Here is a 24,759-nt window from a genome sequence, read left to right as displayed (position 1 = left end):
TGGCACATGTTGCCCGGAGAAGCTGTGGATGGCCTATCCCTGGGAGTGCTCAAAGCCAGGTTGGATGGAGCTCTGAGCAACCTGGCGAAAGATGCCCCTGCCCATGCCAGGGGCTTGGATCCAGATGAAATTTAAGGTCCTTTACAGCCCAAATAATTCTCCGATTTGATGACTCTGTGGAAGCGATCAAGGAACAGGCCAGAAGCGGGAGGTCTCTGCAGCTACGCACAAAGCTACGTGTTTACCCCTCAATTCAAAAAGCCGCTGGGGGATCCCTGCTGGCTCCAGGACCCCCGCAGGCCGCGGGCAGAGCCCTGCGGGGCACCCCGGGCACACCCGGGAGCCCAAAGCCGCCGGGCCGCTGAGGGACACGGCCCGCCCCGTGAGGGCGGGCGCGGCGGGGAGGCGGTGCCGCAGAAATGGCCGGCGCCGAGCGGGGCCGGGGCCGGGCCGTGGCAGGGGGCGGGCATGGGCGGCGCCGGCTCCGTGATGCGGCTCGGCGTCGCCGCGCTGCCGCGGGATCGCTCCTTCCGCTGCCTCCCCGCTCGGGACGAGCGCTGGGAAGCGCCGCCGCCGCCGCGGGCCGGGGCCATGTTGGGCGGCGGGGCCAGGGCGGCCAAGCCGTCCTTCGTGTCGTACATCAGCCCGGAGGTGCGGCGCGGGGCGGGGCAGCCTCGGGCAGCCCGCCGGGGCTCGGGGCGCGGGGAGCGCTGTGCGGGGCGGGGGGAGCGGGGCCGGGGCCGGGGCCGCCGCCGGGCGCTGCGGGGTTCAGCCTCTGGGCTGCCCCGAGGATGAGCGGCGTGGAAGAGAGCTTAAAAAAATAGAGCTGGCTGGTCGGCGGAGTTGTTTCTATAAGCCGTGGCCAGGTGTCGGGCTGCGGCGGTTCGGCCCTTAGGGTGGGACTTTCCGAACCTGTTGTTCTTATTGTCCCTGAACAGCATCACTTCACGTTCTGCTCGGTGAGCTCCTTGCTGTCAGTTCCGCCGATGGAAACCGCTGGATATCCTTCCTTAACAGCTCGATGTTGAATTCTTGGCAGTGTGTATATTTCTGTGTCTATCTTTGGTATTGTTCTGCCTAGTCTCCTTTCACTTATTTATCGAAACTTATGTTGACAGTTTGGTCAAAGTGACCTTAGGCTCAGTTTACTGGGGTCATCTTGTTAGCACATGGTATTAGGTCAATATGTTGCTCTGTATTCTATCATCCTTATTCCTGGTAAACAGCTGTTTTCTAGGAAAAACATTTGATGAATATGGGCCGTAAGTGTTGGGTTTTTTTCCCCTCCTAGTTCTTTGTAATCTATGTCAAACAGATTCTTCTTAATAGATAATAGATTAATAGATTATCTTAAGAGCTTCTTAAGGAAGAGATTTTCCTCAATCTTGTTAGTTAGTGCAGAGTCTGTCAGTGATAGGACCTTGGTGAGTCTGCTGTTTTTATTTTACACTAGATCTGAAAGAACAATCAGAGAAGTTATGGCCAAAATCAGCTGTGGTATTTAAAACTTATGTCCTTAGCTGGTGATAGCAAATCCGGTTTTATATGTTTTTCAGTCCTGGTGGCTTATAGTTTCATCAGTTTACTTTTAAAGTTTTATCTCTTTCTTATATTTGCAAGTGAAGAGAGATGTAAATGACAAGTACAAATATTTATGGAGTCAGCAAATATATCCCTGTCTTTCCTTTTCACCTTTGGAAAGTACTTTGTACAAATATACAAGGAACTGGATTTTGTGAAAGAAACAACTTCACTTATTAGACTTACTGGAAGATATTTCACCATTTAAATGAGCGTGGTGTATGACTAAAGCTTCCTAGAAAAAAATGGCTGGTTGGAAAGAGCACAAGTAAATTTATACATAGTATAAAAAGATACCAAATCATAAAGACTACTTTAATTTGATTTTAAGTGCAGTGATATAACGCTTCACATATGATCCTGATGGCTGCAGGAAGAGTAACTAAGGTATTTAACACTGGAAGATGAGGCTCGTTATGAAATGTCCTGATTTGGTAGACATTGCAGTCATTAACTTTATGTGTTCTTGCTGCTTTTAAGCATCTCTATATTTCACTTAGATTTAAGAATTTCACGCAATCTTGCAGTAGGAACTTTGTGTTATAGACATGACTTCTGCCATACAATGAGTGTCCCTTTTGCACCTTTGGAGACAGTGAAACTGAGATCTGATCTGATTAGCAAGTAAAGAAAGTTTGACTCTGCTTCTGACAGCCTATGACTGCCTTAATGGTTACACAGGAAACTGAAGACTTTCGTGGCTTTTGTGAGGATTAAAAATAAAATTTTAGATATATGATGAAACCTGTGAGGCTATTTTGGTGTCTAGAAGAAGCATTTTGCTTAAATGTCCTAAGATTAGCAGAAATGTGCATCTCTGTGGAGCTGTGTGCACCCAGGAAAAACAACTTCCTGAACACAAATTTCCTGTACAAGTTAACTTTCATGTACTTGAGTTTTAAAAGGAACTAGACTGATACAACAGTGGAAATTCCAATTCCCCTTATGTGCAATGTAGTTTGGTCAACTGGGTTTCATCAAGGCATTTTAACTTCCAGGTGCTTGAAGAAGAAGTACTAGCAACAGGTGTGATGCTTCCTCTGGCAGGCGATGTCAGAAGGTGGGAAACAGCAGTTCAGGCATTTCATGAGCTTGAGATTTCAACTGTGTAGGATTGGAATTAATGATGGACTACCCCATGAGTTTGCAGAGCCTTGCCTTGAATCTCTTTGTACTTCCAGCCTGAGAGATTTCCAATCAACCACTATGCAGTACAGAGCAATAGACTAACTAGTGTTGGCTGTAGCCTCCCCTTGCTTGCAGCCTTCAGCTTCTCTGGTCTTGTCCTGGTTTGCTTGGGAAGCTGTTTTAGAGCCTTAAACTGTTTTTTCCAGATTAGGGAGAGCCTTGCAGTAGGGAAATTAACAGACAGAGATGAGTTTTGGTTTAGCCCCACCTTGTATAGTCCATCTTCAGATACCTGAGAGACACAGTAGGCAATATTCTGAAAAATAAAATGAAGTCAGCTGTGTGCGCTAATATGAATATGAAAAGAAACAGGAACTCTGTTCATGTTATTATATGACCAGATGGAAGCAAGGAGTGAAAAGAAAATGCTGTTTATTAAAGGAACAGAAGTAATTTCTGCTGTGAAACCCCCGAATGTCTGGAAGAGCAGCATTTTTAACATCTGACTAAATATAACCTAGTTAAGCTCTGCTGTATGGAACTGCAAATCAATCAGTGGTCTGTTGAGAGTGAGACCGTAGGATGTTGATATTAATGACACACTTCCCCTCAGGACAGACTTGGCTACCCTGCAGGAAGCGGGGTGAATACTAGTGTATAAAGTCAATGTTTTGACATTTGTGATTACAGAATATGTGTCTGTAGAGACAGAGAAACAAGAAGCAGTAAATTACTTCATGGTTTCTAACTCTTTCAAACTTTGAAAAATGAAGTTATTTACAGGTCAAACAAGCTAGATCATATTTTCCTAAAAGTCTTAATTTGCATAAATATTGTATTTCAAATTTGATTTCAAGCTTAAAGTTTGTATTTTTCCATGTATTCTTTAAAGCTAAGTCCTTCTTAAATATTCATTCTTATGGGATTTTTTTCCTGTGTTAGCCTTTAAACTATGCAAGACATTGTTCTGCTTCATGCTGCTTGTTTCTGAAATCTGGGATACCCCACAGACTGCTGAGGGTAACTTTCATATATTTTGTGCTTTGTCTCTCAGATCCTGCTCTGTTGTTGCCTCATAACCACTGTGGATACTTCTTGCTTGTAAATCTTGGTACGATATTTTGCGTTCTGTAGTGAGCAGTCTTTAAAAAAGTACGTCCCTCCTTCAAAATTGGAGTGGTGGAGTTGAAGGGTGGAATAAGGAATAAGAGTTGGTGAAGTGGACAGCCGGGCTGACATGGGGGAAACCAGGCGTTGATGTCAGAGGAGATGCACAGGACAATGTAAGGAAAGAGGAAAGGATAAGAGATGAAACGGACGGGGAAAACACGTGCTATGATCTAATAGACTTCTGGATAATGAAGCTGTGGAAGGAAGGAAAACAAGCAGTTAGAGATTACTTTCAGCAGTGTTATTAAAGCATAGTAAGTGCTCTGGGTTGCATGGCATACAACATGGGCTTAGGCTTGTTTGACCAACAAGGAGTCCTTCAGAAAGTGCCAGGTATGTGATGTGGTTTGTTTCTGATGCAAAGTAGATACTCAGCATTTGCACGGGTGTTTCCTCTTCTGCATGGAATTCCAGTGGAACTTTTCCACAAAAGTTTATTTTACTCAGGAGCACTGTATTAATTTGTTGAAGTACCACAACTAATTTGCAAGTATTCTGGTACACAGTTTGACTTTCACAACTGATAACTTTCTTAAGTATACATTTATCTTTATCTCACCCCTCTTTTAGTGAAGTAAATATGAAAAAAACAGATGCTTGTAGCAAACCTCACCAGGATGTAGAGCTTCCCTGTGCAGAGCTTACTTGTGGAAAACTATATAAAAACATCAAAGTATTCAATGTTCTTGCAGCACTATTTGCTGTCAGCTTTGAAAGCTGTCAACTGTTTCAGCCAGTACTCTTGATACCCTGGAAGTGATAACTTGTTCCTTCATTATTTGAACCTTTCAAACATGTTTTCTCCCCTTGTTTAGTTAAAGTCTTGTTTTTCATTGTCATAATTACCTGTAGCACAAATATCCAACTATGGATCAGTGGAAGCATTGCTGTGGGGTAAGGTAGGTTCAAGAGTTTACAGTTTACAGCAGCAGACTGCATGCATGGTGTCTGTGCTGGAGGTGATGAGCAACATCCAGTATCAGTAGGCACATATATATCTGTAGGTCAGTAAAGATGGAAAAAAACCCCAAACAAATTCTCTATCAAGATCTGGATTCTAGCATGCAGGGAATTTTTTTCTCTCTTTACATATTTCCAGTACACAGTTGTTTACCTCCCTGTGAGTGAGAGAAATTGCTCTCAGTTGTGGTGACATTGTAGGACAAAAAGCAGAAGTCGTTTGGGATTCCTTTCCTACTCCAATTGTTCGGACCCTGTTAATATAACATAGCTTCTGCCTGACCTTGTTGCCCTAAACTCTGTTGACTCACTCATGCCTTCAGCTCTTGGGGAAGACTTGTCTCCCCAGACAGGCTTGAGGAAAATATTTTAACCCTTCTAAGTACTTTTTTTGGAGGAGAGCTGACTGTATTGGGCTCTGGGTATTGCAAACTGTGCAGTTGTTCCTTATATATGGGTAAAAAACAGCAAGAGAACTTTCCTTAAGGAGAACAGTTTTTGGGTTTCTGTTAGCAAGAAGGAAGATGTATTATGAATTAATTTGACTTGACATGTCAGGTTAAATTTTTGGCATGATTTGGTACTCTCTACTGTTAAAACTGATAATTAAAGGGCATTGCCATATTTCCTACCACAGTGTGAGAGCCTGGAAGAAGGAATGTAGCACAAGATAAAAGTGCAGAGGTAAGAAGCATCTCTTAGAAAGAAGTTTCCAAAACCTTCAGCAGAGTTGAGGTCTTTGCCTTACAGAATCAAAGTTAATTTTCCTCATTTGCATGGAGTCTTACGGGTGACTGCTTTTAACTGTGGTTGGTGGGGTTTCCCATGTTTGTATCATAACTAAAAAGTGACAAAATGCTGCTTGCAGCATTCCGAACAGGGGAGCTACAGATAAAAACCTGTCTATCTAGAGGTTTGCATGGCTTTCAGTGGTCACATGTGGAAAGCACTTGCATGCTAAGCTTCAGCAAATGGTCAGAGAGTGATGATTTCTGAGGTCCAAATGTATTCAGTAGCTTGCAGAAAGGAGCAGACTTAACTTCTGCTGCTTCCCTTTCTTTTGTTTCTTTGCTCATCTGACCTGTTGATGAGCCAGTTCTGCTAACAATAGACACTAACAATAAAACCAAATGTGGGACAGGTACATATTTCCCAGCTGATTTTACAAACCAAATTACCTCACCGTGTTGTCAGGCAAACCCAGGGATAAAGGAGCAGATGTGTGACTGTGAACGTGTGACTGATTAAAGGGGCATTGAGCAGCATGAATTGAAGCATCAGCAGGCTCTTCAGTTAGTGGGAAGATCTGTGTTGCCCCGAAACTTATATTCACTATAAAAATAAAGTTGAAACAGAGTGGAGATGGCAGCTGAGTTTACATGTGTGTTCCTACATAACTTAAACTGACTCATGGTGAGTTAATTTTTCTTGCAGATCTTCACCTTCTCACTGAAAAGCGCAAATACAAAATGTGACAGTAGTATAAAAGCTAATGTATTTAAATACCCTCTCTAGGAAAGTGAGTGCAGCAGCATGGATTCTTCACCATAATTCGTGGCTTGAGGTCTAGCTATCTCTAGACCTCTCTTTCATACATGTATCAAAACTACCTTTAGTATGTTTATGAATATATTGTGGGAATGTAAATGTTGAATTTCAAATAGACCTCTTCTGGAGGCTTTACTCTTGGAATCTGTTGAATGTTATAGGACTTTTGCCTATCATAAGCACTTCACTGTCCATATGCTTTTTTCAACAAAGTGAAACTGGATTTTACAAGGTGATCACAGTGTTTGTGGTCTCTAATCTGCTGTGATGCAATTTCATTAAACATCTAGCTCTGTTCAGAAGAGAATCAATTTTAACTTGTAACCAAAATCTAAACCACTTGTTCAAGATTATTTCCTGTTGAAACCCATTCTAAAAACTTTATTGCATTTTAACAAATGTGTGTAAGCTCAAAGAACTTCTTTGGGGTCAAATATTTTTTTTCTTCAGTTCTTCCAACACTGGCATAAACTGGTACTCATGGCAATGAGTATGAGCAGTGTGTGTGCAGGAACAGTAGTTTCTACATTCTTGTAGTAACTGGCATCTCCTGAAGTCAGAGGTGATGGAAAAGCACCTGGCTGGTGTAACTGCTTTACTGTTCCAAGGAAGTGATTGTTGGCATGCAGTTTTCTAGGCAGTGTTGCATGTAGTTGGACACAAAGAGTGATTGTATAAGGCAGAGTTGTTAAAGCACTTGTAAACTCAAAGTTTAGTTTAAAGCTACCAGTGGTGAGGAGACAACACTGGGGGAAGGTGTATATATTTCTCCTCTAAATACAGAAGTATTCAGCTTAAGTCATAGTAACATTTTAGCTAACATTTTTAGCTGAAAAGCCTGAACTTTGATTAAGTATTACTTCTACAGCATCCACACTTAGAAGACAAAGGCAGCAAACCGGGATTTATTTTCTCTATTAGCTGTCAGCTGTAGTTATGGATTTCTGTCATCACACCACTACAGTGCTCTTCCATTTTGTAACCTGTTTCTCTTTTTGGCCTATCTTGAACATCTCTGCTGTTCTCATGATGTGGTTTCCTGGTGGTTTTAGCTTTGCTCTGCAGCCTTCAAACTTAGTTCTAGGTCTTCTGAGTGTGGAGAGCAAGTGTTTATATGAATGGTAGAGGCTGTTTATTTTTGTACTCTCAAGGGCTTTTGTTTCTCTGTATTTAATCTAGCAAATTACTATTGCTTATATCTTCTTTTGATAGCTTGCCTTGAATTGCAGTAGCTGACTCTGGATGCTGGTGACAAACTAAAATTAGCTTGCTTTCTGCTGTGCCCCCGCAGGGGTTTCCAGTTAACTAATGGTTTTCCAGAAAGACTCCAATGTAAGTGATCTGGACTTGGAGGAGGAAGTTCTGAACAGGCTGAGCAGGAAGGGTGTAGCATCTCCTCTAGTTTAATAGTCTTTTGGCTGGACATTTTAGCCCTAAAATTTGTCAGTGCCTAAAGGCTAGAATAAGTGACACAGGGAATTTAATATGTTTGTTTTGCGCAATTTAGGACCAAACTGAAGGATATCCTGTCACCAGGTTTTACCTCTTAGCTCCAAGATCCTGAAATACCTTTCCATATAGTCATGTTAGTACTATTTAAGTAACCTTTGTACTTTGGTTTAAGTAATGTTTGTAAGAAATCAGAAACAGGGAGTCATGGATAAAACTTGAAAAACTGGGGGGTACATTTGAAACAATAGCAGTCATACATGGAAAAGCTTATGAATGAGCTGGGAGATGGTGCTGTAATACTATGTTTATGCTTATCCATTTGAGTGTGCTGAGAGAACCTGAAAAATATCAATAATTTGGTTTTATTGTTAATACTGGTTTCATTTCTGTCTGTTAAGTGCACAGATAGTACTTTTTTTGTGTGTTCACAAGTGCATGTAACTGACACTGTGGATGTCAAAACACATAATTACTTAGCAAATAGACTTCTGACATTAGGTAGATCAAATTGCGCTCATACTCCTTTTGTTTATGAGGCTTTTTTCCTTCATTTTAATTTGCCAGAATGTGAGGAGTTAAAGTGGGAGTGTGTAGCTCTTTACAGCATGTATTGAAGGTGTAATCTTTGCAAAGTAATAATGACTCTTTCCCTCTTTAGGAAATACACATAAAGGAACCCATAGAAAAGGAAGTAAATCCTCACTTACTACCAGGTAACCATTGTATATTACTAAATTTAAGTAATAAATATTAGTGATTATTGAACCATACTTAAATATTTCCACATCTGCAGCAAACACTCATGTGACATCCGTGTCACAAGTAGTAAAATACAGGGTTTGGTTTAACAACCCGTGCAGGTTGAAATGTTTTTAACGTCTTTGTCTGCATGGGATGTTGGAAAGTCTAAAAAACCAAATTTTTTACAGAGTACAGTGTCCTCAGGTAACCTGCATGTGGAGAACTGTCAATCCCTGAGTTTGCCTTGTTTCTTAGAAGTTAAACTTTTGTGGGTTTTGTTTGTTTGGAACTGAAGACAAGGACTAGAGGAAATTTACCTTCTAGTGGCTTTGCCTCTACTGTGAGTTACTTGAGCCTTCCAATGTTTCATTTACTGTTAAGATTTTCTTTTGTAATTTACAATTATTACTTTTTAAAAATCATTTTCCAAGATAAGGAAAGACAAAATACATGTGAAATTCACAACAAATTATTCTTCTGTTGGGTTTCCTACACTTTTTAGGAAGAACCAAAAGTCTGTCTGATCACATCTCTTAAAACTTCACTTTCTTAAATTTGAATTTCAGTTCCTGTGAATTCTAACATGAGAACTTAATTGACATTATTTATGCAAACTTGTGTTTGAGACTTTCAAAATAGGCTTGGGACCTGTAAAATACTCAAAGCTATGAAAAAATAACTATCATGAACCTGAAATTACTAATTCAAATGTTTCAGTATTCCTAAAGTTTACTCTAAGGAAGATGGTAATAATTTTCAACTTGTTCATTGACTATGTAAACTGCTCTTGCTGGGTTTTGGTTTTTTTACAAGTACCTACTCGAATGATTGCTATTCTCCTGCCATTTGGAGTAGGCCATGACACAGGTAGCTCTGGTTACGGAACTGCCAAACATGTGCAGTTCAAACCTTCTAGAATAATGTTAGTAACCTGTAAGCCTCTCAATGTGCTTACTGCAGGAGAGTGAGCTTTGTGTACTCCAGTAGTGGCTTTGTGTAACAGTGATGAACTATCTTTAGGCATACAGTTCTGAGAAACTATCAGGAAGTTATTGCTGCATTTGAGATAACAATTGAAATAATTCAGTTGTAAATGTCAGTTAATGTTTCAAGTCAGTGTTTCTTCTCTACAGGTGAACTGCTGCTTTGTGAAGCCAGCACAGTGTACAAGTACATGCAAGAAGACGGGTCAAATCGTGGCACTTACGGGAAACTCGTGTGCACAAACTTTAAAATTTCTTTCCTTGATGATGATTCTGCTTCAGATGATAATGTAAGAAAACAAGTCTTCTAATTATGACTAAACAGGCTCTGCATAAATAATCATATTTTTCTTTTATATAAAGATGCAGAATGAACATAGATGTATAAAATTTCCTAATGGATGCAGAATAACTTTAATCAGTCTGCATCTGCTTGATCCTTCCGCAAGCTCTAGTGACTATTTTAAGCAAAGGCAATGTGAGCATTTATGTGGACGCTTAGATTAGACATAGTTTATAACTTTTTATATTTTGTGAGTTGGTGAAGCTAAAGTTAAAAGAACCCACTGTTTTGAAAACTAATCAACAGTTCTTTAAGGCTGATTTCTGACTCTTTGTCTTAGTAGCATTTATGGAAGTGTAAATATCGCTGATGATGGATAACATCTGTCTGATTTGACTTTGAGCTACATCTGCAGAATCATTTCAGGCTGTACAAGACTGAGTAAGCTAATGCTCAGCGGAAATGCTCTGAAAAATTGCGTGGCTCAGTAAATCTCTGAATTTTTTCATTCAAAGTCTGGTGTTTACTGAAAAGATTTTAAAACCTAGTGCTGTTGAGCTTGCAAACACTGAAAAAGTTAAAACCTCTTTAAAAATTATTTCAATCCTTTTTCCTTTCATTTAGGTGCTCAAATTGAGCTGTCAGAGGAGAATGGTAATGCCACAGTGCTTTTGATAAACTTAAGCATTGAAATAATTTAGTCCATTTAGGTGTTAGAAGTGAAAAGAGAGTGTAGTGGCTCCCAAGTTCAAGGTGATTCTGACAGTTAAGGACAATGAGTATAATATGATTTGACACGTGTTGATTGTAGTCAGAATTTTCTTGGCATAAAATTTCACACAGTTTAAACATTAAACTAAGGCTTCTGCAACCAAGTACAGATTATTGGACCTTCTGGAATTAATTAAGACAAAGCTGCAGAATCTTTTGACGTAAGTCTCAAGTGATCTGTGGAAAGTTGGTAATGTCCATGCTAATTTCTGTTCCCTGCTGGCTTTGAACCTTGGGTTTATAACATGCCAAGTCAACTATATTTTTTTTAACAAAAATTCAGTATTAGCTTCCTGCTTCAGAGTGCTGCAGACTTGGAAGTGACTTGAACAAGGTTAACTCTGTTCACATTAAAATATAATTTGCTGCTGCTTATACATCAGCTGTTTGGTAATAATATTGAAAATAATAGTGTTTAATTGTGCCATCACTAAAATGACATTGTTAACTGAACTCATGGAATGGTAGAAGAGAAGGCAACTCCAAATCACTTCAAGTTTGGTTACACAGTAGATAAAGTAATTGAGCTGTGTGTGTATCTTCACTTTTCCCAGTGATAAATCTGACTTTAATGTTGGAATGTTGTTGGGATAGTTGTTCTTTTAAGAGACTTTGTATTTCCTGCCAGGTTCCCATAACAAGGAAACTTGTCATAAAGGGGCTTGGATTACATGAAGTTACTGTATTTCCTGTTTACTGCAGTGATTCTAGTTTAAAAAGTCACTCTCAATAGAAATGTATGCTTTGAAGCTATTTGAAAAGTAAAAACTGTATCGACATGTCAAGCATGGCTGAGAATTAAATAAAGCTATATTGTGTGTGCAACTTGCATCTGTCTGTATTTTAATTACTGTTCTTCAGTCCTGCCTTACACAGCTTATTAGAATAAGAAATAATACTGATATTAAAACAGTGTATGAAAAGCCTTTAGTTGGCAGAATGTGGTACTGTAGTAGGACATTTCTGTGATTTTTTTTTTCATGTTTCTAGGAGCCACAATTTAAGAATAAGATTGTAGGAGAAAATGACATAACTCTGCAATGCGTAGATCAAATATATGGAGGTAAGTCAGCTTTCAACCCCTTGGGGTCTTAGGGTGCTGGTGCTCCTTGTTGAAGTACATCCTTTTTAGAAAACCAATAGATTTTTTAAAAGCAGCGGCTGTTATACTTAGTGATGAAATTACAGATAAGAAATTGATCAGAACCCAGTCTAATGCCTCAAGTTTGTCAAAATAATTTTAATTTATTTGATTAAATTAATTTGATTGTTGCAACAGACAAAAATGATTCCTTCCAAATGCAGTGATTCAAAGCAGAGAGTGTACTGTGAAAAGTCCCTAAATTTGGTAGACAAGGATCTTCCAATGTATCAACTATTTCTATAAATATGGATGTATTCACTTCATTTGAGCAATAGTAGCACAGGTACTGCATTCTCAAAAATTCTTTTTGTTTGTCTAAGAGAACTTTGTTTTATGAAATTCATTATGTCTTCAGCATATTAAAGCAGATAGAAAAGGAGGTTTTAATTGCCAGCTAAGTCGAATGCTTTGCATCGGGGCTTAGAGATGTGCCAGTATTGCTAAAAAGGATGGATGAGAATGGGGCTGATAATTTTAAGTAGGGGAAGACTTTATTAAGAGTCTTGTTCTTGGACTAATTATGAGTATTCATAGTGTTTATAAATGGTGGTGTGGATTTGTGAAGCAGTGAACTCAGACCAGTGAAGATGGTTATGAGATGTTTTATGTACAGTTGCCCAGCTGGCAGCACTTGAAGTTGTGAAATGCTACATCCTCAAAGAGAAATGAGCAGAGGTTTGCCTTGGGGACTTCATGGTGGTTAAAAAATTATTTTTAAGGAACTTAGAATGATCTCAGATGTCTGGGGACTTCCCCTTGGGTAAAACTACTAAATTGTTCTTTATGTATCTTGAAACTTTAAACTTAGTGTGCAGTCAGAATGTGAACAGACATGAACGCTGAACAACTGGTTTGCTGCAAATTTGCCTTTTAGCTTGTATGAAGTAATTGATAGGTTTTAAAAGCAAAGGTTGAGTGTATTAGCACAAGAGCTTGCCAGGCTCTATTGTAGGATGCTTGTTTTGTCTTGAGAAAACTTGGGCTTGAATTGGTTTCTTGAGAATTCTGGAAAATCAGGGACAACTTTATCAACATACAAGTACCTTTTTGATATTAACTTCACTTTTTAATTTTGCAGTTTATGATGAGAAAAAGAAACTTCTAACAGGACAGCTAAGAAAATACCCTGAGAAGTTAATTATCTACTGTAAAGACCTTAGAGTATTTAACTTCTGCCTGAGGTACACAAAAGAAGAGGAAGTGAAAAGGGTACGTATAGTAACTTAATTTGCTTTTCTATTTTTATCTTGGTGTTGGGTGTTGTGAGGATGAGGGAAGGATGAAATTCACTCTGAGAGATCCCTGAAACTTGGAAGTGTTTTCTGATAATTTCCAGTTAAGACAGAAAGTAAAAGTTTGATTTCATTAAACATTTCATTATGCATAGCAGTTAAAAAATAGGGGCAGAGGCTCTTAAAGGAAACCTGGATCTTGGGGGTGCTACAGGAAATTAGCTCCAGCTCAGGCAAGCTGTAAAGCTGTTCTATTTGTGACATGTAATTTCATTATATCTTAAGCTTCAATACAGAGTTACTTTCTTGATAACTTCAGGTTTTTTGACAAGTTAGTCTGAACTCCAAACTAAGAGTCAACTAACATTATTTAAATAAGAGTAATATATAATACGACTTAGGCAAAGTAGGCACAGTGTCTTGCAGACAATGGAGAAACCTTCCTAAAAGTCAGGTCTCAGCTGTTGGGGATAGAACCCATCAATTTTGTTTAAAACCTGGATGGAAGGGTTGATAAAAAAGACATTTTTTTATACTGACAGTCTTGGTGTGTGTTTGGGTGTTAATTCTTGGTTCTTTTTTAGATCGTCAGTGGTATAGTTCACCATAGCCAGACTCCTAAGCTGCTTAAACGTTTGTTTCTGTTCTCTTATGCATCAGCTGCTCCAAACAACACAGGTAAATGTTTTTTTGATCTGTTTGTTGCACAGTTAGTTCATTAAGCAGTCTGGGAGGTATGTAGTTGAGTTTGTGATCAGCTTATGGCTCTGTCCTGCTGGCAGGTAGCCTCAAAAGATTAACTTTTCTTTTGTAGTACATTGTTAGGCATGTTGCTAAAAACCTGTAAATTGTCTACTGTTGGTTTTGGTGTCCTTCAGGAAGTTGCACAGAAATTTTCCAAGCTGGAGTAGCATCCCTGGATTGAAGACTTACTGTGACTAAAATATGCAAATGCTTTTCATGTGGTTCGTCTAGAAAATACTTTGCTTTTTTTATCAGTGTGGGTTTTTTTCTGTATTACTGCTGTGAACCAGACTTCCTGCTCTTAATTCTGAAATTGCTGCATTTGCAGTGGCTTCATATGAGAAAGTATTTCCCCTTTTGCTCTTATTTGCAAGCAATATGCTTCTTCCAGCCAATTTAAAAAAAAACATAGGTTTGCAAGGCATCTGGTTTCCTCTATCTGACTTATTACATAATCTTCCCACTTGATCAAACTTGGCTGAATAATACATTAGGCTGCAAAATTCAGGACAACAAATTGTCAGTGCACTTTCTCACATTCCATAATTCAGACTTTAGCTGAAATAATAGTGCAGTTTTGAATTAGGAACTTGATCCTTAGCGCACCAGCAACACCAATTCCTATCACAGAGAGAGGTTTTGATGTATGCAAGGTAAGCAAACACTGACCAAAATACATCAAGGAATTTCAGGATTATTGAGGTTAGAAGCCACCTCTGGAGATTATCTAGTCATGTCCTTGTCCATATGCTACTCTTCTGAGCAGGGTTAAATGCATCAAGCTTAGTCATGTCCAGCTGGGTTTTGAGTATCTCCAAGTATTGAGACTCCACAACCTCTCTGGACAGTCAGTTTCATTGTTCGGTCCTCCCTGTAGGGAAAAGTGTTACTGTTACGTATAAATGGGATTTGCTGTAGTTCAGCTTGTCCATAACTAGCTCTTGTCAAGTCACTGAGTCTGGATCCATCTTCAGTACTCTCCTCCCGTCTTCCACTCCCGCTGTTTATACACACCAATTGGCCCCTGCTGAGCCCTCTTTTGTGAATGATCCCAGCTGTGTGAGCCCTTTAATGGTCACAGAGGGCCTTCACTAAGCCTGGTCCAGGAGTCTTCACAGAGGAGCCCAGCGCTGGGCACAGCCCTCCAGCTGAGAGCAGTGGTGGCTTCATTCAGCTGGTGTGCTGGCTTTGCTAAAGCAGCCCAGGAGCACACTGTCTGTCTGCTGCAAGGAAGGGCACATTGCTGGCTCAGGTGGTTCCTGCAGGAGCACCTGAAACCGGTGTTCTGTTTCAGCTACAAACAATGGAAAGACTGCAAGCTTTTCCAGGCAGAGACTGAGCCTGGGAGAAGCCTACTCTTTAAAGCAACATCGAAGTGCTGTCCCACAGTTCTTTCCTATTTTTAGTAGATGTTTTCAGTAGTAAGTGGCTAGGTGACATTCTTAATGAAATTATTAGAGGATAAGCCGTGTAGACTGTAGAAATTGGTTTTTTGCCTCTCACAGTCTAATACCTCTAAAATCTTGTCTCCAAAGCTCATCAATAATGTTCTGTTCTGTGCTGTAAATTTTTCATCTACCTTATCTTCTTACAGTGGAAAGTTTCAAGTTGCTATTGTATCTTCCATGGAAACTACAGTTCTGTTTGGTATTTCAGTGTTAGCTAATGTTGTAGAATGTTACTTAATTAGGATGCGTGCTTAAAACAATTGACACTACTCCATAAATTACATGGTTATTATGCAAGATTTGAGGATAAATCAAGCTGCTGTCTTTACTCTTTCTGAGGTGGTTAAGTAGAATGACCGGGAAGATTCTCAGTTAAAAGTTTTGAGATTGAATTGGTGTAATTGATTTTCTGCTCTTACTGAGTGCCTGAGATGTTCTATTCAATGCAAAACTGTTAATGAGAAAAAAAAAAGAAACTGAAATGAAATGCAATATCTGAAATTTTTGTAGTAAGATTTTTGGAATGATTGTTAATTCTGCATTTAAGCTACAGGATTAGATACCAGTTATCTGTATTAGTATAAAATTATATTTGCTGCATAGTATCCTGCATTTTAGGCTGGATGTGAGGACAGGCCCAGCCGTATGGAAGTTCTGTAACAACTAATTCATTTCTACAGGAGAAACTATTCTTGAAGTTATTAGTCAGAGCAGTATTTGACAGAAAATTGCTGTTGTTAAAGATGAAACAGAGGCAGTGTGGTGTACAAAGGCATTTTGGCTTTGACTTGAGGTGTTCCATACACAAGAGATTCTGCTCGCTTACCTTAATAGCGACTAACAGGTTTACTTAGGATTGCTTTTTGTGTTAGAGTTCCTGACAGTCTGCAAAATTAATACTATTGATCTGACAGATGGGAGAAACCAAACTGTGATGTTTGAGACCCTCGAGGACTGGCGTGATGAGCTGGAGCGGACCAAAGGAAATGTGAAATACAAAGCAGTGACCACCAATGAAGGCTACAGAGTCTCTGAAAAGTAAGCTTGCCCTAGTTAATAGTGAACTTTGGACTCATAAAAGTCAGTGCTACGTCTGATGCTGGGGATTATACAGTTTTTTTGGGATGTTTTTTAGGATATGTTTTCCATTTTTATTTATGGAATAGTTTGGTTTGTAATCTCAGGAGGTGATCCTGCACAACCTCTGGTTCAAGCAGGGTTAACTTCAACATTAGGTTCAGACTACTCAGGACCTTGGTCAAATCAAGCTTCCTAGTATATCTAGGAGTGGGGAACAGAAAACATGTGTGTCTGGCACCTACACTTCTGTCATACTCATTAGGATGACAATTTCTCAGTTCTGTACCTTTGCTGTGGTAAAATTTCAAGTTACATGTACTGGAGATTTTCTCATTTTATTTGGGAGAGGGCTGGGTGGCGAAAAGATTACTGGTTTAAAGTAAACCTGCCAAATATGCTTGTGGAAATTAAGTTGTATTGCCTTTAGGAGAAGGTTAGATAAGTTTGGCTGAGCTTGGCCACCAGTTTAGCTGAATAGCATTTATTGGTGAGCCCTTCAGGATGTATACAAGGCATTGTATACTTCTACCACTGTTTCATAGTCACATCTTGAATGATTTCACAGACCTTGGAAACTAGTATTTCAACATCTTAACTGTTTATTCTAGAACTCTATCTTGGGAGACCCAAATTGAGTTTAAGTGCTTACCTTTGTTGCTTCTCTGGGCCTTGAACATAAGTATGTTGGTTGATGCTGGAAATCCTTGCTATATTAAATGACATTTTTGAGTTAGGATGTGAACTGCTTAATGGGCATGGAAACAGAACTAGTCATTTAATTCTGCAAAGGTATCTTTTGAAACAACAAAGCATCAGAGAACCAAGGTGGCCTTAGCATTCAGTCTTAGATGTTACAGTTAATTGCACCTTTGCAAATGCAGGGGAGTGTTGCAATGAAAATAGTTAAGACCTCGAGGTTGGGAAAAAAGCCTTATTCAGCTGAAAATAAAGGGAACAGCTTTGAGGATTATCTAGTAGAAAAGATTATTGTAGCAAGGTGAATATATAATTAGAATTTGAGCTAGAACACTCACCATCATTAAAAGGAGCTTGGAGATTGTTCAGTTTTTGAGACCAAGAAGCTCTTCTTTGTTGTCTTAGGCTGCCTTTGTATTTTGTTGTTCCCATATGCATTTCTGAAGAGAGTATCTTGAAGTATGAAGGCAGAGGCATTCCTGTAAGTATATGTGCATGGCTGAGGGTAAGACTCTTACTGAGATGGCAGAATTTGAATTAACATTGCAGATGTTACTGCATATTGTTTTTAAAACTTTTTTTTAACAGTTTGCATGTATATGTGGTCATCTACAGAAGGGAAACAGATGTTGGAAGGAGAAGTGCTTAATACATATTTCACTGGACTGTGTAATATGTGGCAAAACATATATAACATACATAACATAACAACAAAATACGTGTTTACTGCTCACAGTTCCCATTTATTAATGTCTTATAGCCTACATACATTACTAGCGTAATGTGTACTGTGTATCCATCAGCCTTTTTTTCATGAGTCTCTGCTGAGTGGCATCTGGCTGGGGCGAGATGTAGGCCTTGAAATGGTGTTTGGATATTGAGGTGAAGATGGTGCATGTAAAGTGTAGCTGAACACCTCCAGTTACCTAGCTTGGGTTCTGGTAAGTGCTATGGCTGTGATGATGCCATGTTTTTACAGAGTCAGGTAGCCCAACTGAAAAACTAGTTCTACCAGTCCAACAGAAAATGAAGTTAAATATACTGGTTTGCAACCTATAGCAACCTGGGTTTGGCTTCCTGCCTTGTAGTTCAAGAACCAGTAAGACGGAGAAGATGGAAATAAGGAGCAAAGTAATCTCACTTGTGAGGTCTTACCTTAGTTGCTGCATGTCCATTAAACTTGACAAGGAAAACCATGTTCATTTTGTGCTCTTAAGTTAATTGGTCCTTGGAGGAGATTGTATTGTACTCTCCTGCCTAAAGGTCAAAGTAGTTTGGTTCACTTTTCCTCAGAGAGTCAGAGACCTATTACACTGGCTCTTACATAGAAGCAGAAGTGTTTGGGATTTTTTATTCCATCTTGCAGTCACAGAACTGTAGAATAGTTTGGACCTTTAAACATCATCTAGTCTAATCCCCCTCTGGAATGAACCAAAGCATCTTCTAGGTGCAGAGCCCCATCCAACCTGGCCTTGAATGTTTCTGGGGCATTTACCACCTTTGTGAGCATCATGTTCCATCCAGTGTTCCAGCACCCTTCTTGTAAAAACTTTCTTCCATATATGTAGTTTTAAATCTACCCTCTTTTAGTTTCAAGCCATTACACTTGTCCTATCACAGCAAGACATAGTAAAAAGTCTTTCCCTCTCTTTCTTATAAACACCCTTTAAGTAATGAAATGCCACAAAAAAGTATCACCAAAGCTTTCTCCAGGCTGAGCAACCCCAGTTCTTCAGTGTATCCTCACAGGAAAGGTGCTCCAGCCCTGTGTCTATCTTAGTGTCTCACCTCTAAACTTGCTCCAGCAGGTCCCTGTCCTTCCCATGCTGGGACCCCAGCTCTCGATGCAGAGCTCCAGCTGGGTCTCAGCAGAGCAGAGCAGAGGGGCAGAATCCCCTCCCTCCCCTGCTGCCCACGGGGCTCTGGATGCAGCCCAGGACACGTTTGGCTCTCTGGGCTGTGAGTGCCATGGCCGGGGCATGTCCAGCCCCTCACCCAGCAGCACCCCCAAGTCCTTCTGGGCAGGGCTGCTCTGGGTCTGTTCATGCCCAGCCTGGGCTGATACTGGGGACTGTCCTAATCCAGGCGCGGCACCAGCACTTGGCCTTGTTAATCCTCAGGATGTTCCTGTGGACTTCTCCTTGAGTTTGTACCAGGTCCCTCTGGATGGCATCCTGTCAAATCACCTCAGCTTGGTGTCATCTGGAAATTTGGTGAGGGTGCACTTGATCTCACTGACTGATGTCATTGATGGAGGTATTAAATAGTCCTGGCCCTAGTACAGACCCCTGAGGAACACCACTCATCACTGATCTCCATCTGGACATTGGAACATCGACCATCACTCTGGATGTGACCATTTAGCCAATTCCTCATCCCTGAACAGTCTGTGCATCAAATCTCTATTTCCCCAATATTGAGAGAAGGATGTTGTGGGTAACCATGTTAAAGGCCTTACAGATCCCCAGATAGATGACAACATCTGTAGCTGTCCACTGGTCAGAGGCCTTGTAGAACTCTTCTAATTATTTCCAAACTGTTCCTGTGAAGCTAGTGTCAAGATAGCTGGAACATATTAAATTGGTTTGAGAAGGCAATGGAAGGACAGCACAGTAATTTTTTCCACTCTTGATGATTGTGAGGTTTCTGTATCTTTCTGAGGTGCACATCTTGATTACTGTAAATTGGTAGCAAAACTTCAACTTCCTGATTTCACTTGCGTAATATGCCTGATGAAAATGATTCTTACTCCCTGTTTCAATGCAAGTTTACAGATCATCTTGAGAGCTTCAAGGAGTAAGTATTAATGAGGAAACCATGTGTAAGGGGAAGTAAGAAGCTCTGAGGACTGATTTGCCACAAGAAATACCTGTGACCATGCCATCTGATTCAGCTGTTGAGTGTTTAATACTTTATTTCATGTGCCTAGATTATTCTTTTTGCATAGTTCACATGGAAAAACATCAGTGCAACTATTGTGAGTTATCTTAAGGCTGAAGGATTAGAAAAACCTACAATCTGCATATAGAAACTGGTGGATAATATATATATAAGTTACTTACAGGTTCTGTCTTGCTGTGGCATATATTCCAACATAATTTTGCCATAGACTTTTTGATCAATTTTTTTTTTTATCTGTGAGTAAAGTTGAGAAAGTAACGTCTTGGCATAATTTGACATTTTATATTTTCCTGTGCCTGTGTAAAACCTAACTTAAAACTTGCAAGTAGTAACATAGTGTACTCAGGCATGTAATTTTGGTGCAGGTGTAGGAGTTTGCTTCTATTGATGGTATTAAATAGACTAGAAATTCAGTGAAGCATAAGCAGAGAGAAATTTTGAAATCACTCAATCACTTGAGCAAATACCTTGTATTGGACAATTTACTAATTTTTCTCACCTGGTAAATGTCTTTCTGCAGATTTGGTGTTGGTCTTGCCATAATGGTGCTGCTCTTCTCAAAATGTCCACATTTCCCAAAGAACAGGATGACAGCACTTCACAAATGCAAAAGGCCTTCTTGGATGGGTCAGTAATAGCTATTCTGTCCACAACACTTTGCTTGGTATGGACCTTGCTTCTCTTTTTCCATATATGCTATATCTCTTAAGCTTTTCACACATCAGGAAACCAGTTCTATATCTGAAAGTAGTTTGCTGTAGTGGGATGTTTACTCCCTTGACCCAACGGCACTGGTCACTTGTGCAGTGTTGGAACTTCACTGAAGGCTTTTTGTGTGGAAGTACATACAGACATATTTCTGAGGAATCTGTACAAACTGTGATGTGTTATTTAGGTAAAGCAGCAGCAAAGCCCGTAGGGTTTTAATGGCTTAGTAGTTTTGCAGGTAAGAGAAATATAGACTCCATCTCTAAAGCTGCATTTGCTAACTGAGTTTTTAAGACTCTGCCACCTTCTGACAGCTAGGTTCATGTTCTTAAATAACTTGGGATAAGGTGATCTAAAATGTCTGAGACAGCCTAAGCAATACACTACTGCAGCTTTCAGATGTAAAGGCAGACAACATTTTTTCACATGGGGCAGTGAGCTAAATTAGTTCAGCAGTTTGAAAAATGACGAGTTTAACTTAAGGGAAGGAGCACAGCTGTCTGGCTGTTATGGCAATGACAGGCAAATGACTTTTTGCCCTTTAATTATGGCGCTTTTTTTAACCTGTTTTTTGTCCTGGGCAGAACTTCTCTCTCAGCAGCCATCTGTTAGATCAGACTCATATGCACAGTCTGTACACTGAACATTGGCTCCTTGCTCCTCATAGATGGAGACCTGTCAATCACACAGAACTAACAGAAAACAGCCTGATTTGGCTGGTAAAACTGTTTTTGTTTATAAAATTAATTATATTTGCATAGGAAAGAGTTGTGATCCTTCCTGCAGATTCTCTAATATTTCTGCCCTGAAATGGGAAAGATTATATGACTTAGAACTGTCTTTAATGCTATTTCATGATGTGAGAGTAAATAAAACTAGCAGTAAGCTGTAACAAGGTATCCTCTGATATTTTGATCCTTTCTCTGTGGCCATTTGAACTTGAGGCAGCTGGTTTTCTTTGCTGGTGCTTAATCACTGTAGTCTGAAATATATCTACAAATTGGCCATCAGGGTGTGTTCAAGTGCCATTTTAGTAATAGTCTGAACTCAGGCACAGAGCAGATAATTACAGTTAGCAGTTTATCTTTTTAAAAAAGCTGTTCAGAGCCTGATCTTCCAGCATAAGTTCTTTACTGCTTCATTTAGAAGAAGTACTGTATTTAGCCAGCAGCTGCTTTCCCTCACTTCTCTGATCTAATGCATCTTCCAGTAGGTCTGGTAACCCATGTTTCTGATGTGGACCCCTGTAGTTCTCACCTAAAGCAGGTTTTTGTGCTACAGCCTGCAGGAAGCAAAGCACTCTGTTCTGCCTGGAAAAGTGCCAACAAGGCCTCACTTCTGAAGTATGGGCTAGAGCAACTTTTCTCAGGTCTTGGTAATAAAGAGGCCAACGTGACAGCAGATATAGTTACTAAGTTGATGTTCATCTGAGCTCTGGAACATAAATGAGAGGGAATGTTCCGAGTCCAAGCCAAACATCATCTGGCCTGGTATTTTTTCTGTCTCCTTCAAGGGAAAAAAACTAGTAGATATATAGGGAAGTGCAAGATACTTCCCTATCTTGTTTGAATCCAAATTCTTTTACTCATGTGTAGAAGACCTGACAGCTAGATATCAGAATCTGGTTGGCAAAAGTCAAGAGAAATTGTAAGCTTCTGCTGGGAGGTTTGGGTGTTTCTGTCCATATCTTCTTTCGGGATACAGCTCTAGCAGCCTCCTAGTAAAGTGATTTTGGTGTGTCTAGTGAAGAAAATACTAAAGAAATAGCAGTAGAAATCAAGTAGTGCTTGTAATATTCATAACTGCACAAATAGGCAGGAGTATAATTTTATTGGTGTCATGGTTAAAAGCATCAAATCTTGTTATAAGCCTGCAGGCAAGCTTCCAGACAGCACTTAAAAATGCATGGAGGTCACTAACTTTCCAGAGTGTCTATCTTGTGGTATTACAGCTCTTTGACAAATCATGCCTGTTAACTTTGTCTTCAGTGGTAATAGTTGATGCATTATTTGACTTGTGAAGCAGAAGGCTTTAATCTCTTGATGGTTTGATTTAGAATCTATAAGACAATTAGCAAACCTCCCTATGAGCTCCTGAAACTCGATGACTTGTCAAGCAGCCTTCCATCTCTGCAAGATATCCAGACTGCATATACAAGATTTAAACAGCTGTTTTTGATAGGTAAGTCAGACTTTAAAGCAAAGCATAACAATGATGTACTGTGTCTCCTGAGTGCAGTAATTTTCTTGATTGGTGTCTTGATTTTGAGGATGTTTAAAGGCAGATTTTCAAATATGTAACTGAAGATTGTGCTTATGTCTGGGATGTGAATGAAGGTTTATAGTTCTTTGACTTAACCACCTATTGCTGTCACAGTACCTGAAAATTACTTTTGAAGGAGTGGAGTCTTAAGTGTTAGTTGGAATACGCTAGCTGGAATGAAGTTTGTGGCAAGATTCTTCAGTCTTTTGTGGCCAACCTTTTAGCCTTGGGCTCTGTCAAGAATAGAGACTGAATGCTATTTAATTTTTGCCCTAGATTTTGTTACACACTAGTCACATCTCAAAGCATATGAAGCTGCTTAAATTCTCTGCTCTAGAAAGCAATAAAATGGGAGCCATGTGAAAGTATGCTCTAGGCTTTCAGACTTCTTTTTTCCGAGACTTTCCAAATATTTTGCTGTCATGAAACAATTTGACCTCACCTCTTCAGATGAAAAATCTCCACTCCACTTTTAGTATGAGGTATTTGAGTTTCACACTGAGGATTTTGTCTAGATCATCACCAAGATGATCAGAGGGATGGAGCACCTCTGTTGTGAGGAAAGGGTAAGAGAATTAGGATTGTTCAGCCTAGAGAAAAGAAGGTTTCAGAGAGACCCTATGGAACCTTTTAGTGCCTAAAGAGGCTACAAGAGAACTGGAGAGGAACTTTAGATGAGAGCATGAAATGACAGGACAAGGGAAAATGGACAGGTTTAGATCAGGTATTAGGAAAAAATTCTTTACTGTAAGGGTGCTGGGCTTTGGTAAAAACTATGTCTGATGAAACAGAGCTTTGAAGATGCATTCTAATACTTCTGTGGAGAACTAGTTTCTATGGTCAGAGTGAAGGAAATTGGGAGAGAAGTTTAAATTGTGTAATGAACAGAATGAGGTGCAGAGGCATGGAGGCAGCACAGCTACAGGAATAAAACACATGTATGCCTGTGCATTTGAGGCATAGATGAAAGGTGCAGCAGAGACAGAAGTGTGTGTAAATGTGCTGGAATTGAACACTGGAGAGACTCTGGGAGGTGAGCAATTACACAGAAACACGTGGAATTGAAGCTACTGTGGAAGGGGTAGGGGAGAGGAGGGATGTGTGTGTATCTGGTTTCTCACTAGTAGAACCGTAGGTCTTGTGCTTCAAGGTTTGTCTCATGCAGGAAGTGTAATCTATTCTGGTTTTAATTGAATGTATCAGCTTGTGAAAGCTTTCTAATATTTGTTGGCTGGCTTTGATAGAAATAAAAGCAATGGACACTTAGGTGGCATTTGAAAAAACCTACAGAAGTCCTAGTGAAATTCATAGGAGTTTAATGACTGTGGTATTGATCTTGGCCACCCCATTTATGTATTTTAATGCCTTTTTTTAGTTGCAGCAAAAAATGTTTAAAACGTTTTCCAGGTAGTCTTACATTCATAAATTTTTATAACCTACTTCTAAAACCCATTGATGTTCCTGGCTCTCATGGTAATGATTTTCAAAATCCAGCCTCCTTGGGTTAAGCTTTATGAAGATCATCATCTCTGATTAAACTTTTTTATTTCTTTTCCATTTTGTCAACAGATTTACTTACTTGGTTTCATTGCCATGAACCTTCAACATACTTTTTCTAAAAGATTGTGGTACTATAAAGCTCTGCTGGTGTTTTTAGGGCTACTTCACTTCCTTATTTAGTTATAAGGTGTCGGCTTTAATAGTGATTGAGATTTGCTGACTTCTTAGTATTGGTTGTTTTGTACTTGTTCATAACTGAAGGGTAATTCATTGGATGGCTGTTAATTATCACTGTGTACATGTGAACAAACCAATTTTTTGTTTTTCTCTTCTTTTTGCAGATAACAGTACAGACTTCTGGGCAACTGATGTGAAATGGTTTTCATTACTGGAGAGCACAAACTGGCTAGAAATAATCAGGTTTGCT

At 39.7% G+C, this 24,759-nt stretch overlaps 1 protein-coding gene across 4 annotated transcripts in view; it reads left to right on the top strand.

Annotated features, from left to right (window-relative positions):
• The first annotated feature begins 440 nt into the window (after positions 1–440).
• The window catches only part of MTMR12 (myotubularin related protein 12), a 32,692-nt gene continuing 8,373 nt past the window's right edge, over positions 441–24,759 (top strand). The window contains exons 1-12 of one of the 4 annotated variants that reach the window (XM_063423151.1): positions 441–651; positions 939–959; positions 8,498–8,552; positions 9,714–9,853; positions 11,608–11,680; positions 12,840–12,970; positions 13,578–13,671; positions 16,100–16,223; positions 17,367–17,442; positions 20,383–20,489; positions 22,627–22,751; positions 24,674–24,752. In XM_063423151.1, the coding sequence (XP_063279221.1) occupies positions 469–651; positions 939–959; positions 8,498–8,552; positions 9,714–9,853; positions 11,608–11,680; positions 12,840–12,970; positions 13,578–13,671; positions 16,100–16,223; positions 17,367–17,442; positions 20,383–20,489; positions 22,627–22,751; positions 24,674–24,752 (1,208 nt within the window). In that variant the 5' untranslated portion in view covers positions 441–468. Of the gene's footprint in view, positions 652–938; positions 1,039–3,763; positions 3,821–8,497; positions 8,553–9,713; positions 9,854–11,607; positions 11,681–12,839; positions 12,971–13,577; positions 13,672–16,099; positions 16,224–17,366; positions 17,443–20,382; positions 20,490–22,626; positions 22,752–24,673; positions 24,753–24,759 lie in introns of those variants that run through there. The other 3 variants (XM_063423154.1, XM_063423152.1, XM_063423153.1) reach the window with 3 other exon arrangements.

The sequence above is a fragment of the Prinia subflava genome, chromosome Z, assembly GCF_021018805.1.
Source record: "Prinia subflava isolate CZ2003 ecotype Zambia chromosome Z, Cam_Psub_1.2, whole genome shotgun sequence".
NCBI lineage: Eukaryota > Metazoa > Chordata > Aves > Passeriformes > Cisticolidae > Prinia > Prinia subflava.
Note: the sequence above shows the minus strand (reverse complement) of the source record. Positions and strands in the feature narration are given on the sequence as shown.